Source organism: Aulonocara stuartgranti (assembly GCF_965226115.1).
Source record: "Aulonocara stuartgranti genome assembly, chromosome: 2".
In the NCBI taxonomy this organism is placed as follows: domain Eukaryota; kingdom Metazoa; phylum Chordata; class Actinopteri; order Cichliformes; family Cichlidae; genus Aulonocara; species Aulonocara stuartgranti.
Window position 1 is genome coordinate 11471977 of NC_138940.1, and position 14264 is coordinate 11486240.

The window sequence follows — 14264 nt, forward strand, 5'->3', positions numbered from 1 at the left end:
TGAGTGCGATCCAGAATGGGCACCCTCTATCAACCTGGGTCATACCGAGTTTAAAGCTGCTACCACAGCGAGATTTGATTGGTTAAGAGAGAGAGCGAGATCAAAACAGCCACGAAAAGTCCTGCATACAGTGGGGCAAAAAAGTATTTAGTCAGCCATCGATTGTGCAAGTTCCCCCACTTAAAACGATGACAGAGGTCAGTAATTTGTACCAGAGGTACACTTCAACTGTGAGAGACAGAATGTGAAAAAAAAATCCATGAATCCACATGGTAGGATTTGTAAAGAATTTATTCGTAAATCAGGGTGGAAAATAAGTATTTGGTCAATAACAAAAATACAACTCAATACTTTGTAACATAACCTTTGTTGGCAATAACAGAGGTCAAACGTTTACTATAGGTCTGTACCAGGTTTGCACACACAGTAGCTGGTATTTTGGCCCATTCCTCCATGCAGATCTTCTCGAGAGCAGTGATGTTTTGGGGCTGTCGCCGAGCAACACGGACTTTCAACTCCCGCCACAGATTTTCTATGGGGCTGAGGTCTGGAGACTGGCTAGGCCACTCCAGGACTTTCAAATGCTTCTTACGGAGCCACTCCTTTGTTGCCCGGGCGGTGTGTTTTGGATCATTGTCATGTTGGAAGACCCAGCCTCGTTTCATCTTCAAAGTTCTCACTGATGGAAGGAGGTTTTGGCTCAAAATCTCACGATACATGGCCCCATTCATTCTGTCCTAAACACGGATCAGTCGTCCTGTCCCCTTGGCAGAAAAACAGCCCCATAGCATGATGTTTCCACCCCCATGCTTCACAGTAGGTATGGTGTTCTTGGGATGCAACTCAGTATTCTTCTTCCTCCAAACACGACGAGTTGAGTTTATACCAAAAAGTTCTACTTTGGTTTCATCTGACCACATGACATTCTCCCAATCCTCTGCTGTATCATCCATGTGCTCTCTGGCAAACTTCAGACGGGCCTGGACATGCACTGGCTTCAGCAGCGGAACACGTCTGGCACTGCGGGATTTGATTCCCTGCCGTTGTAGTGTGTTACTGATGGTGACCTTTGTTACTTTGGTCTCAGCTCTCTGCAGGTCATTCACCAGGTCCCCCCGTGTGGTTCTGGGATCTTTGCTCACTGTTCTCATGATCATTTTGACCCCACGGGATGAGATCTTGCGTGGAGCCCCAGATCGAGGGAGATTATCAGTGGTCTTGTATGTCTTCCATTTTCTGATGATTGCTCCCACAGTTGATTTTTTCACACCAAGCTGCTTGCCTATTGTAGATTCACTCTTCCCAGTCTGGTGCAGGTCTACAATACTTTTCCTGGTGTCCTTCGAAAGCTCTTTGGTCTTGGCCATGGCGGAGTTTGGAGTCTGACTGTTTGAGGCTGTGGACAGGTGTCTTTTATACAGATGATGAGTTCAAACAGGTGCCATTCATACAGGTAACAAGTGGGGGACAGAAAAGCTTCTTACAGAAGACGTTACAGGTCTGTGAGAGCCAGAGATTTTCCTTGTTTGAGGTGACCAAATACTTATTTTCCACCCTGATTTACGAATAAATTCTTTACAAATCCTACCATGTGGATTCATGGATTTTTTTTTCACATTCTGTCTCTCACAGTTGAAGTGTACCTCTGGTGCAAATTACTGACCTCTGTCATCATTTTAAGTGGGGGAACTTGCACAATCGGTGGCTGACTAAATACTTTTTTGCCCCACTGTATATGTGCCCAAGTGTTGTATTGAAGCAATCAAGTGATGAATAACTGTTTTCCAGTATGTTTGTTACTCCCCTCGAGTCGTAATAAAGCTCAACTTGTTCCTTGTGTTTTAACTGACATTTATTTCGGACAGGAGGATTCTTCGACATGCCTTAACTTGTAATGATGTCCAACCACAGCCGATACAATGCCGTCAGAACTAAAAAGAAATACAAACTTAAATGAATATTCTTAATAAAGCCCCTAAGCATTATATATGGCGAAACATTCCAACAAAACAATCAATAAAATACACATTACACCTCACACTGCGGTAATTGCACTAGAATATCACGCAACACTAGCATATTTACATACAACGAAAATAAACAAAAGAAAACATTTACCTCATTGGCCTCACTCAAAGGGAATAAAACTTTAATCCTTACATCGTGGGGAGGTCCAAAAAAGGCACTCTTTTATTTATCTTACTATTTACTATCTTACTGTGGACGTGCAAACCTCGTGGCTCGTCTCAATTAGCTTGCTGAGTGTGCCAGCCAAAAATACCCTCTTAGCAACAACAGACGGCACTATAGAAAAGGTTCCTATCTAATTGCACAATTAGTAAAAATAACACATTTAAACATATAAATCCAATGAACAAAACATGAATTACTATTGATTTATTTCTTAATATTTCAACTACTAATTGTTTCAACCTTACATATCTAATAAAATGAACTTAAATGCGAGAGTTGCCTATGACGGCAGCTACACTCCCACCAAATCACTTGTGATTTCCACCTATGAACTTATGAAATGTAAACTAATCTGCTTCTAATAGTGTCACAGTCTTGTGTATAGGTCTGTCAAGTAGAACTGGTTTACTCAGTCTCTTTCCATGGTCATCTAACAATGAGTCACTCATTAACAGTTGTACTTTGCGTATACATCCATCTTCACTCGGGTGTATGGCAACAACTTTGGCCAACTTCCAGTCGTTTCTTGATGCTTGGTCATCTTGTACGATCACTATGTCATTGATCTTTGCATTTCTGTTTGTTTTGTGCCACTTTTGTCTTTGTTGTAGGCTCAATAAGTACTCTTTCTTCCATCTGTGCCAAAATTCATTGGCCAAGTACTGGACTCTACGCCATCTTTTGCGAAGATACAAATCTTCCTTTACAAAGTCTCCTGGTGGTGGCAGTATTACTGACGACTTCATGGTCAACAGAAGATTAGGTGTAAGTGGCTGAGGTCCAGTAGGATCGTTGAGTAAATGTGGGGTGATAGGTCTGCTGTTAACTATCGCCATCACTTCATAAAGATAGGTTCTTAGAGATGAACTGTCCAATGATCTGGATGACTGATCCAGAATGGTTGTCAATACACTTCGGATCGTATGAATTTGCCTTTCCCAGGCTCCACCCATATGACTGGCAGAGGGAGGATTCATCACAAACTCACAGCCTAGCTGTTTCAAACTTTCCTGATCCATTTCCTTTACTGCTTCCAGAAACTCACGTCTGGCTCCAACAAAATTGGTGCCTTGATCTGATTGCAACTGACGTACATTCCCACGCAAAGCGATGAAAGAACGCAGTGAGTTTAGAAAAGCGTCGGTTGACATATCATCAAGTAGCTCTATGTGCACCGCACGAGAGCATAGACAGGTAAACAGAAGCCCGTAACGCTTCAGTTCTTTTCTTCCTTCTTTAATGTAGAATGGGCCGAAACAATCCATCCCACAATACGTGAAGGGAGGGGTGGTCTCCATTCTCTCACTTGGTAGGTTTGCCATCTTTTGCTCTTCTCCTCGACGTCTGAATTTCCTGCACTTAATACAGTTGTAGATAAAGGATGATACTGCTTGACTGCATCCTAGTATCCATATTCCGTTCGATCTCAGCTCATTTATCGTCATGCCCCGTCCTTGATGTTTCACCCGCTGATGATGGTGATCAATCAGTAACTTTGCGATATGGCAAGTCTTTGGTAAGATGACCGGGTGCTTGACGTGTGGCTGCAATGTAGAACGCTCTAATCTACCTCCCACTCTAAGAACACCCTTCTCATCCAGGAAGGGATCGAGTCGATAGAGTCTATTTGTTCTGTCCTTTGGTAGATCCTTTCGCGTTTGAAGTGCCTTGATTTCCTTGCAGAAGATTGATCTTTGTACAATGGATATGACTTTAAGCTCGGCTTCTTTCCTTTCTTCAAGGTTAGTGGCTTTATTGCTTCTCCTTTCCAAGCCCTTAAACTCTTTCACAAATCTGAGAAGTCTTGCCATAGCTTTGACCAACCTTGACCAACTGGAGAATTTCAGAAAACGTTCTGCCAAAGAATTTGTTTCTGTAGTTGTATGGAGTACAACAACTTTGCGTACTTCTGGATCCTCTGCATCAAGTTTCCCCACCGTGACTTCTTCGTGGGGAAGTTTCTCTTGCCAAAGAAAACTTGGACCACTAAACCAGTTGGAGGTAATGAGGTCTTTGGCCTTCAGTCCGCGCGAGGCATGATCTGCTGGATTGAGATCTGATACCACAAACTTCCATTGCATCGGTTGAGTGCTTTCCTTAATACGCTGAATGCGATTTGCAACGAAAACATGGAAACGTCTCGCATCGTTGTTGATATATCCCAAGACAACTTGAGAATCTGTCCAGAAGAATTCTTGAGCATCTTCTAGCTCCAACTCTGCTTTGAGCATGTCACTAATCCGCACTGCTACAACTGCTGCAGACAGCTCCAATCGTGGCACCGTAGTAACCTTCGTGGGTGCTACTCTGGACTTGGCAAAGACAAGAGCGCAGTGGACTTGTCCTGCTTCACTGACAGCTCTCAGGTACGTACAAACACCATACCCTGAAACACTTGCGTCTGAGAAATGGTGAAGCTCGTACTTCTGAACTGTTTGAAAATCTTTTGGCACGTAACATCTGTCAATTTTGACATCTGCTAGATTTTTTAGATCCAACAACCAGGACTCCCACCGTGACTTCAGATCGCTTGTGAGTGGTTCGTCCCAATCTGCTTTCTCTCGACACATTTGCTGTAGTATCTGCTTCCCAAGTAGAACAAAAGGTGCCACAAAGCCAAGTGGATCGTAAATAGAGGCTACTGTGGACAACACTCCTCTTCTGGAAAGTGGCTGCTCGTTCACAACTACTCGAAACTGGAAATAATCCGAGTCGATGCACCATTTGACACCTAGGGCTCTTTCAATTTGTTGCTCGCCCAGTGACAAGTCCTTTCTTACTGTTTCTGCACAATCTTCTTCCGGTAGCGAATTAAGCACTTGCTTACTGTTTGAAACAAACTTGTGAAGTCGCAAGCCTCCTGTGCTGCAAAGTTCCTTTGCTTCCTTCACCAAACAAATTGCCTCTTCTTCTGAGTGGAAACTGATAAGACCATCGTCCACATAAAAATTTCGCTCAATGAATCTTATGGTAGCTTCACTGAACTTGCCTTGACCTTGTGCAGCAATATACTTGAGACCAAAGTTTGCACAGGCAGGGGAAGAAGCAGCTCCAAACAAGTGTACGCACATGCGATAGACAGATGGAGTAGAGTTGAAGTCTCCATTGTCCCACCACAAGAAGCGAAAGTAATTTTGATCTTCTTCTCTGACTCTGAATTGATGAAACATGCGCTCAATGTCGCACATCACTGCAACTGGACCTTTCCGAAATCGGCACAGGACCCCCACTAGAGAGTTGGTTAACTCTGGCCCTGTAAGCAGGTAGTCGTTCAAGGACACCCCTCCGTACTTTGCTGAACAATCAAACACCACTCTTATTTTGCCAGGCTTTTGAGGATGATACACTCCATGGTGTGGAATGTACCAGGCAGGGCCTTTGTCCAGGTCTACAGAGGGAACTCTTTCTGCATCACCACGCTCTATAGTCTCTCTCATGAACTCTGTGTAGTCTTTGTGGTATTGCTTGTCCTTCTCAAATCTTCTCTTCAAATTTTTGAGTCTGTGTTCTGCACAGCTCCGGTTGTTTGCCAGACTTGGTCTGTCTTCCTTAAATGGCAAAGGTAACTCACAGTGTCCATCTGCTTTCATCTTCACTCCTTCTTCCATTATGGAGATGAACCTTAAATCTTCTTGTGAGAAGTGTGAATCTTCCACCTTTCTTTCATTGAAGTCGGACTCGAGCACTTTAATTACATCTGCAGATGTGACCACCTCTTTGACTTGTGTGCGACAGACGTATTGCACTTCTTTGACCAACTGCTCAGCTGACTGATTGGGTGTCACTTCCTTGACAATGATCTTGTGGCTACATCCTATGGCATCCCCATAGTCAACACATGGATTAGCTCCTCCAACTATTGTCCAGCCAAGGTCTGTTCTTTGGGCAAAAGGTTCATTATCTTTTCCCGCCACAACTTCTCTGGGTACCAACACTTGTGAACAATTGTAACCAATGAGCAGGCCTACGTCACATTCAATCAGTGGAGCGATTTCTTCAGCCAGGTGCTCTAAGTGTGGCCACGCTCTTGCTGTCCTTTGTGTGGGAATATGACTCAAATTCGCAGGAATAAACTCTCTTGTGTATGTCACAGGAAGAGGAATTCTCCTTGAAGAAGAGAAACCTCTGACCTGTAACCCAGACAGCCTTTGACTTGGTACTAAAGTGTCTTTAGAAGACATTGTCGAGAGCTTTAACTGCACACATTCCTTCTCTGCATCCAGAGCATCTGCCTTTTCCTTCAAGACGAATGTCGTGTCACTTTGGCTATCAAGAAGAGCATAGAGAAGAATCTCATGTTCAGGATTGCTTGTTGTGGATAACCAAACTGGAATGATTGTAGATGTGAGATTACTTCTGTCACTTTGAATCACACGGTTTGATATTGCTTCACTTGGTGCTTCCTTGGGTTTGGTTTCTCTACTCTCTTTATTGCCTTCCATCTCTTTCATTTGTGGTTCCTTCGTCATTGTACACTTTCAAACGTGCTTTAGCAGCATTCATTCTCTTTACTGTTTCTAGCCTTTCAAGCTCTCTTCGCTTTTGCTCTAAGGCCTTCTGTTTCTCAGCATTCTCTGCTTCAAGGATTTCAAGTGCCTTTCTTTCACTTTCCAATTCCTCCATAATCTTCAGAGTTGCTTCAGTAGCCGCAAGCTCTGCAGCTGCTTCTTGCCTCTTTACAGACAACTTACTTGAGCTTCTTGATTGCCTGCTATTCGAACCTTTGGATCTTTGAGAGGCGGCAGAATTGAATGCTGATCCTATATCACTCCAGTGAACCAATCTCTCAGAAAGTTCTTCGTCTTCTTCTGCTGCTAATTTTTCTTGAGCTAGCTTTATCATCTTTTGAGAAACCGCATCACAGGTGTCCACTCTGCGGCGAGTGTCTGCATCAGGAGTTTCATGATTGCGCAGTTCATCATAAACTTGTTTCACTTCTGCCGAGGTATGTTCAACTCGGCCGATAAGCTCTTTAAGTTTTGCACTAACAGGTTCTTCAAGTGCCTTTTTGCCTTGTTTTGCAACAACTTTCCACATTTCATAACTGACTTTGAAGCGAGCTTGAAGCTTGTTCACCTTTTCATCATGTAGTGCTTGGCCCCTTTCAGTGAACTTCTTAACTCTTTGACTTTTCCTCAAACTTCCTTCTTTAGTAGCTTTACTTGTGCATGGTTCTGGCAAACTTTCTTGCTCTTCAAAAGCTTCTTGCTGTTCCACAGCTTCAGTGTCACAGCCTTCTTGCTCCATGTCACAGACAGTCAAAGGTATTGTACTACACTCAAGTCACCTAGGTCAACTTAAATATGTGAATAGTCACCTTATGAAGCACCTAGGACCTTAAATTGCTTTACTTTAAAGAGTCAACTTAAACATATGTCACAAACTCTTAAACCAAAATAGTAAATTGCTCTTCACTTGTAGTAAAACAGAAAATAACCTTCAATGTCAAACAAAATACTATAATGTGACCTTTAAATATCTAATGCAGTCTTAAAATAAGCAAACCCTTATAATCAACTTAAACGTACCTTAATTACAGTTACTTAGCATAAACAACAATAACATGAGCTTAAACTTTTACTCCAAACCACCACACTTCCACTTTCATTGCTTGACAGAGTCCCTTTAAGATGAGCTAAAGAAATCTACTCTCCACATTTAACTTGTATAAACGTGTTACTTCTTTGTAGCTTAACCAAGCTGCACCGCTGGACTCTGGTTGCTTTATGAGATGTCTGTGTGTGTGTGTTTGAGCGTCTTTGATGCTTGAGAGAGACGCGAGCTTAATCACGTGACCCGGCGCGCTGTCGGCTCGGCTCGGCTCAGCTCCGCTCCCGCTCGGCTCCGCTGCGGCAGACCTCTTTCTCCTTCTCTCTCCTCCAGCACGAAGCAGGCTGAGTTCTGACTGTTACTCCCCTCGAGTCGTAATAAAGCTCAACTTGTTCCTTGTGTTTTAACTGACATTTATTTCGGACAGGAGGATTCTTCGACATGCCTTAACTTGTAATGATGTCCAACCACAGCCGATACAATGCCGTCAGAACTAAAAAGAAATACAAACTTAAATGAATATTCTTAATAAAGCCCCTAAGCATTATATATGGCGAAACATTCCAACAAAACAATCAATAAAATACACATTACACCTCACACTGCGGTAATTGCACTAGAATATCACGCAACACTAGCATATTTACATACAACGAAAATAAACAAAAGAAAACATTTACCTCATTGGCCTCACTCAAAGGGAATAAAACTTTAATCCTTACATCGTGGGGAGGTCCAAAAAAGGCACTCTTTTATTTATCTTACTATTTACTATCTTACTGTGGACGTGCAAACCTCGTGGCTCGTCTCAATTAGCTTGCTGAGTGTGCCAGCCAAAAATACCCTCTTAGCAACAACAGACGGCACTATAGAAAAGGTTCCTATCTAATTGCACAATTAGTAAAAATAACACATTTAAACATATAAATCCAATGAACAAAACATGAATTACTATTGATTTATTTCTTAATATTTCAACTACTAATTGTTTCAACCTTACATATCTAATAAAATGAACTTAAATGCGAGAGTTGCCTATGACGGCAGCTACAATGTTGTTTTGCAATGGGTTTCTTTTCAGTGTTGATTTGTTTTTCACCAAAGCAGCTAATAAAGCACAATGGAATACAAGTTTGCCTCTTTCTTGTAAGATTCTATAATAGAAAGAAACAATAATGGCAGTTATAAATAAGGAGAATAAATTGAATGAATTATGAAACACTTATTTTATTTCTATTAGATCTGAAAATGTGTAATACTACAACCTGAAAAGACAAATAGATTGCGTCTAACGTCCTTACTCCACTCTGTATGCTCGTATGGGTCTGACCCTTTCACTCCTTTGATTTTTTCCTCGTACTTTTTTTTGCCTTTTCGTCAAGTATGTCTTTGTGCTGACCTGCCTTGTTCTCCGTCGTTTTGTACATAACTGGTTTTGGGGCAAATAAAATGCAAGTAGGGATTAAAACCGCAGAATGAATGATTACCGGTGCTAGAAATGCTAGCGCAGTGTTTTGATTTTGCTGCCACTTGTACCTGCAATGCGTGAAAGTCACGTGGTCTGTCCATCTCTATGATCTGGTGTTGATTTTATGTAAAAGGCTGCCAGTGGCCATTAGAGGAACTGCAGTTTGTTTTCACTTGGCAAGTCTCCTTAAATGGGTGCAACATTAGAAAAAAGTGTAAGAAGATTTCTGTCTCATTTCTGTCTGCTGAAACTCACATTACTTCTTGCAGTGCAGACAAAACCTCACAGACTTGAAACAGAAATCCCTCCACATATAATGACGTGATTTAAATGCAAAACAACACAGGTGCTCAGCAGCCTCACTTTTACATAGGATTTTAAACAAAATAATTACAATGAGAAATTAAAATGAACCCTGGCATTGTGAGTCTATCATCACAGCTTCGATACATCGGTATGAAAGCTCTAACTGTTGCATTAAATGCTCTTCAGTGGTGACAGAAAATCAGCTGGATTATAATAAACGTGAATATAGTATTTCCTCACCTGGAGAAAATAAGTGGCAGAGTGTCATTCCGGTATCACTGACACCTGTGGTTACAGGTAAAGGAAAAAGGTGAGAGGATCAGTGGATAAAGGTGATTATATTAAATGTTGATAAGATCAAAGCAGAGGTAGGAAAGAGAAAAGTGAAAAGACAAAACTGAATGAAAACAGGGAAAAGACTTTTTGCTGAATGAGAAAGAATAACAAGAGAGACTGAAATGTGTTGCAAAAGGAAAAAGGTAGCATCAGAGAGAGATGAAGAGTGTGGAGGAAGAGGGATAAAAATAGACTGAGAGGTGAGGAAGGAGAGAGCATGTGGAAAGAGGAGGAAAGCTTGGAGGAAGACCGAACACGACGTTAAGAGAGAGCAGAGGACAGAGAGAGAGACAGGAAACAACGAGATACAGGAGAAGGCAAAACAGCAAATTAGAGCATAAAATAAAGCATGAGAGTAAGGCAATGAAAAGACAGACATAGCATGTTTAACAGATTACTATTTCTACATGATGGCTGAAGCTGATGTCACAAAGTGCCTGAAAACAACAGCAAAGAGATGCCAAACGGGCATATATGTCGAGCTAGGACTCAGGAATACTCGCACTTACTCAGAGAACATTACACAGAGGAGTCAGATTATATGCAGATGACTTCATTGTATTTGCAGGCAAGGGGAGGAAACACCTCCCAATAATCTTTTATCCATCAATTAATGGCTCACCGCCTTTTATTAGCATCTAGTTTTGTTCTTCTTCTTCCTAAACAATCATTTAAAGACTCAGGAACACTTACACTTGCTTACAAAACATTACACAGGAGAATGAGGTTATATGTCGATGATTTCATGCTATGCACAACAGAGGGGCAGGGAATACCTCTCAACAACTTCTTAACAGCTTACCCACCTTTTCTTAGCATCTAGACTTCTCTTTTTCTTATATAGAAGTATGGAAGGAGTAAATGATTGCAACATGTGGCAGTTAGAGCCGAGAGAAAGAAAGCGAACATTATAAAAGATCATAAAAGCTTTGATAATAAAATATAAAATTATAGCTTCTCATCTAAAAATTAGGAGTTTTTTATCTCACAATTTAGATTTTAAATCGTATTTTCCTTCATATTTTTTCTGCTGTATGCATTTTTTATCATTATTGCCCAGATGTGGGAGGAAGTGCTGCCTTGAAGACTAAATTCAGGGAATAGGAGTGAGTTTAAAGCGTGACTGGCTCAGTTTGGTATTTGACTCAGTGGTTGGTCAGTGGGTAGTAAATTCAGTTGTAGTACACCCACCTTATTTGCACCACTTATCTGGTTAATGTGCTTCTATGTGTGGCTTTGCAGGTTAATACAGCCTAATGAAGCGCTGGCTTTTGTTCTGGCTTATTATCTCGCCCGCTCAGGTGTTGTTGACATGCATACATAATTGGGTGGCAGACAACAGCAGCGTATTACAGCTCTACCTGTCCCTGCCGCCCCCCTGGCAGCGTGGTTATGACTGTACATAATTATCATTGTCACTATTTTCCAGTGCGTTTCGTAACCGTATTGTTGATGGTAATTTATTGTTCATGTAATCAAATATTGCCACGCGCTCTGCTTTTGCCCGGTGGCACATTTAGTGTTAATTAGGATTGCAAGAGAACAGTGTGGATGGAAGAAAGAGAGAGAAATGTGGAAAGTTGTTGACAGCCAATCAACTTCTCACTTTCAGAGGGAGCTTGAGAGTGATGCAAATAGTCGGATGAGAGAAGCTGGTGGCAAACGGCTGCAGATCTGCAGCCAAGCCGAGTCTGTTTGGTATCATTAGCAAGTTTTTTTTTGTTGTTTTTTGGAAGGAGGGATATTAATATGATTCTCAACTTATGAACATATGAGTCAGTGTTTACTAACGAGCCTGCAGCTGAAGTCTTTTTAATAAATCCTGTAAGTACATTATAGAATCTGCCAGCATTTATGAAATACAGACTTACTAAATAAGACATCTGTGAGCGCATTACAAAGGGTAAAAAGTGATTTATTTTTTATTGTCTAAGAGCTTCTGACCTCAAATTATTACGCCATTCAATATGATTCAAAATACCAAATTGCATTTTTTCAAGTTTTACTACTGCTTAAAGAGTAAAATTAAGGTCATATTTGTCATTTTACAGGCACTTTTAATTATTATTTTACATTAATGGATAACGATGAAGATATGCATGAAGGTTGTGGGTTGGACTCAAACCAAGGCCACTGCTCTCCAGCTATGTGGCATGTGGTCGCCTGCCCACTGAGCTGAAGTGGCGCCCCTGCACTTTTACATTTCAATGAGAACGGCCTCCCTTGTACAAGTGAGATTAATTTCTTCTGGATATGACCGTGAAGCTCCTTCATTCCTCAGTGGATTTTAATTCTCAGTTTGTGTAATGCAGTCAACCAATAGTAGCAAAACATGTGACTTTCTTCCTATAAGTCCCACATGTTGATAACTTATATGGATGGAATATGGATTTAATCACAGCATTTTTACATTTTGTCCTAAATTGTACTTTTAGGTCTCAATATTGTAATTTGTATCTCAAAACTGTGAGATTTTCTTGTCGTTTCAGTCACAAAACTTTAAGACTTTTAAAGTTAAAATGTTCAAATTAAATTTTGAACATTTTAACATTAAATATCTGTGCTTTATGTTTTAAGTTACATTTTGACTTCTTTCAAGATTGTCATCTCTAAACTGTTATAAAAAAGCTAAAACTACTGAGATGGTTAGAATTTTCTTTTAAATTTGTTCACAAAGTTTTATCCATTCTTTATATTTTCCACTTTCAGTCTGGTAGCTTTAAGTAATAATTTTTACTTTTTAATTATTTGTATTAACTCATTCACTGCCAGCCATTTTCAAATCAGATAACTCCCCACTGCCAGGGTTTTTGAGCATTTTTACTCATTTTTGAAGAGCCACAGAAAACTGTGTGTTATGATCATATAAACGCTGAACCTACCAAAATGAAGAACAGACTCTCTTCTTTCATCCAAAAAAAAAAGCTTGTTTCTACCATTTTCCATTCTTTAGTAATCAGCTGTAGAAGAGAGGTGGGTTCCACCAAAAATGCCTGTTTTGACCAAAAAAAGGGAGAAAACGAGCTTTTTGTGAAAAATACATTTCAAGCAGAAAAGTGCCTTTGACACTAATATTTCTTGCTTTGTGACACCTCTAACATATAAAATAGTTTTTCACTTCTATAAAACAGAAATAACACTGAGAAAGGTTATGTTTTATCAAAACAATTTATTTACAAATATATGAAAAAATAAAATGTATTCTAGCCCCTCCCATTGAAAAACGTAATTGACGTCTATAGACGTCAATGGCAGTGAATGAGTTAATATCTTGATTTTTATACTTTTGTGTGTGACTTACTAACTCAAAAGTTTGACCTTACGTTCCTATTTTTGACTTACAGAGTCCAATAAATATTCTTTAAATCCAAGACTTGCTATTTATTTTTAACTGAGCGCACAAAGAGAATTGCCTTGCTTTTCTATCTGAAGGGAAGTTACTGATAGCAGCAGTGCAACGTGTGTCAACAGGCTGAACGTGCAAGCACACATCAGCAAATATCTTTACAAACAAAAGCAAACTCCTCTAATTTACATCCTCACACACCCTATACATCACACATACACACACACACACACACACACACACACACCTGATACATTCACTGAATTCTCACACTTCCAGTCATAGCTTACATTTTACATCCAGAAGTTTTGCAGACCTCGATGTTTTGCTTTTTTTTGTTTGTTTGTTTTTAAACTTTTCTAACTACACACACACACACACACACACACACACACACACACACACACACACACACACACACACACACACACACACACATACTTGTACAAGTGTCTTTCTGAGGACCCTGGATGGCACGCACCCTAGCCTCTAACCTCAGCCCTACCAAAGTGAGGACTAGACATAAGAATGTCCTCGCTTTCCTCAAGTGTCTTCACCCCGGAGGTGAAAGTATAAGCTTGGTCCTCACAAAGATTGTGTTTGAAAAAATAAAGCCTCAGGGAATCAGCTGATTCCTGGTAGGGAAGTTATTTGCAAATACAACCAGTTAGTCCTCATTCTTCAACTCTTTTCTAGAAACACGCTGTTAGAAAGAGTTAACTAGATGTTTGCAGGACGTGATCGGCGGTGAACGTGGCGTCCATGTTGCAGGGTGGAGTTCGCACACTCACAAACATGGCGGCACAGAAAGCCCTGAGCAACAATCTGTGCATGCTACCTTCATTATCATCTCCCCTTCTCCCCCTCTCTCTCACCCCACACCTTCCTCCCAGCAGCCTGCTGAACAGCTGAGGTGTCAAAGCTAAGCAAGGCGAAGAGGAGGAGGAGGATGGTGGGAGGGAGGGAGGGAGGGAGGGAGGGAGGAAGATGGTGTGTTAGGGGGGTTGTGGGTGACTGGGCAGGGTTTGGTTCCCACCAGCATCACTACACCATTTGGGAACGGAC

General features: G+C 41.0%; 1 protein-coding gene across 3 annotated transcripts; it reads right to left on the minus strand.

Annotated features, from left to right (window-relative positions):
* Positions 1-1800: 1800 nt before the first annotated feature.
* LOC309690175 (uncharacterized protein) lies at positions 1801-8785 on the minus strand. 3 transcript variants are annotated; one of them, XR_014271637.1, is made up of 3 exons: positions 8424-8785; positions 7985-8236; positions 1801-1931 (listed from the first exon to the last, which is right to left on the minus strand). XR_014271637.1 is itself a non-coding variant. In XM_082507101.1 (2 exons), the coding sequence occupies exon 1, from the start codon at positions 6642-6644 to the stop codon at positions 2541-2543; it is 4104 nt and encodes a 1367-aa protein (XP_082363227.1). In that variant the 5' UTR covers positions 6645-6650; the 3' UTR covers positions 1801-1931; positions 2119-2540. The 3 variants fall into 3 exon arrangements, 1 of the variants encoding a protein (XP_082363227.1); XR_014271638.1 differs by having other exon boundaries at positions 7985-8785; XM_082507101.1 differs by lacking the exons at positions 7985-8236; positions 8424-8785 and adding an exon at positions 2119-6650.
* Positions 8786-14264: the final 5479 nt, after the last annotated feature.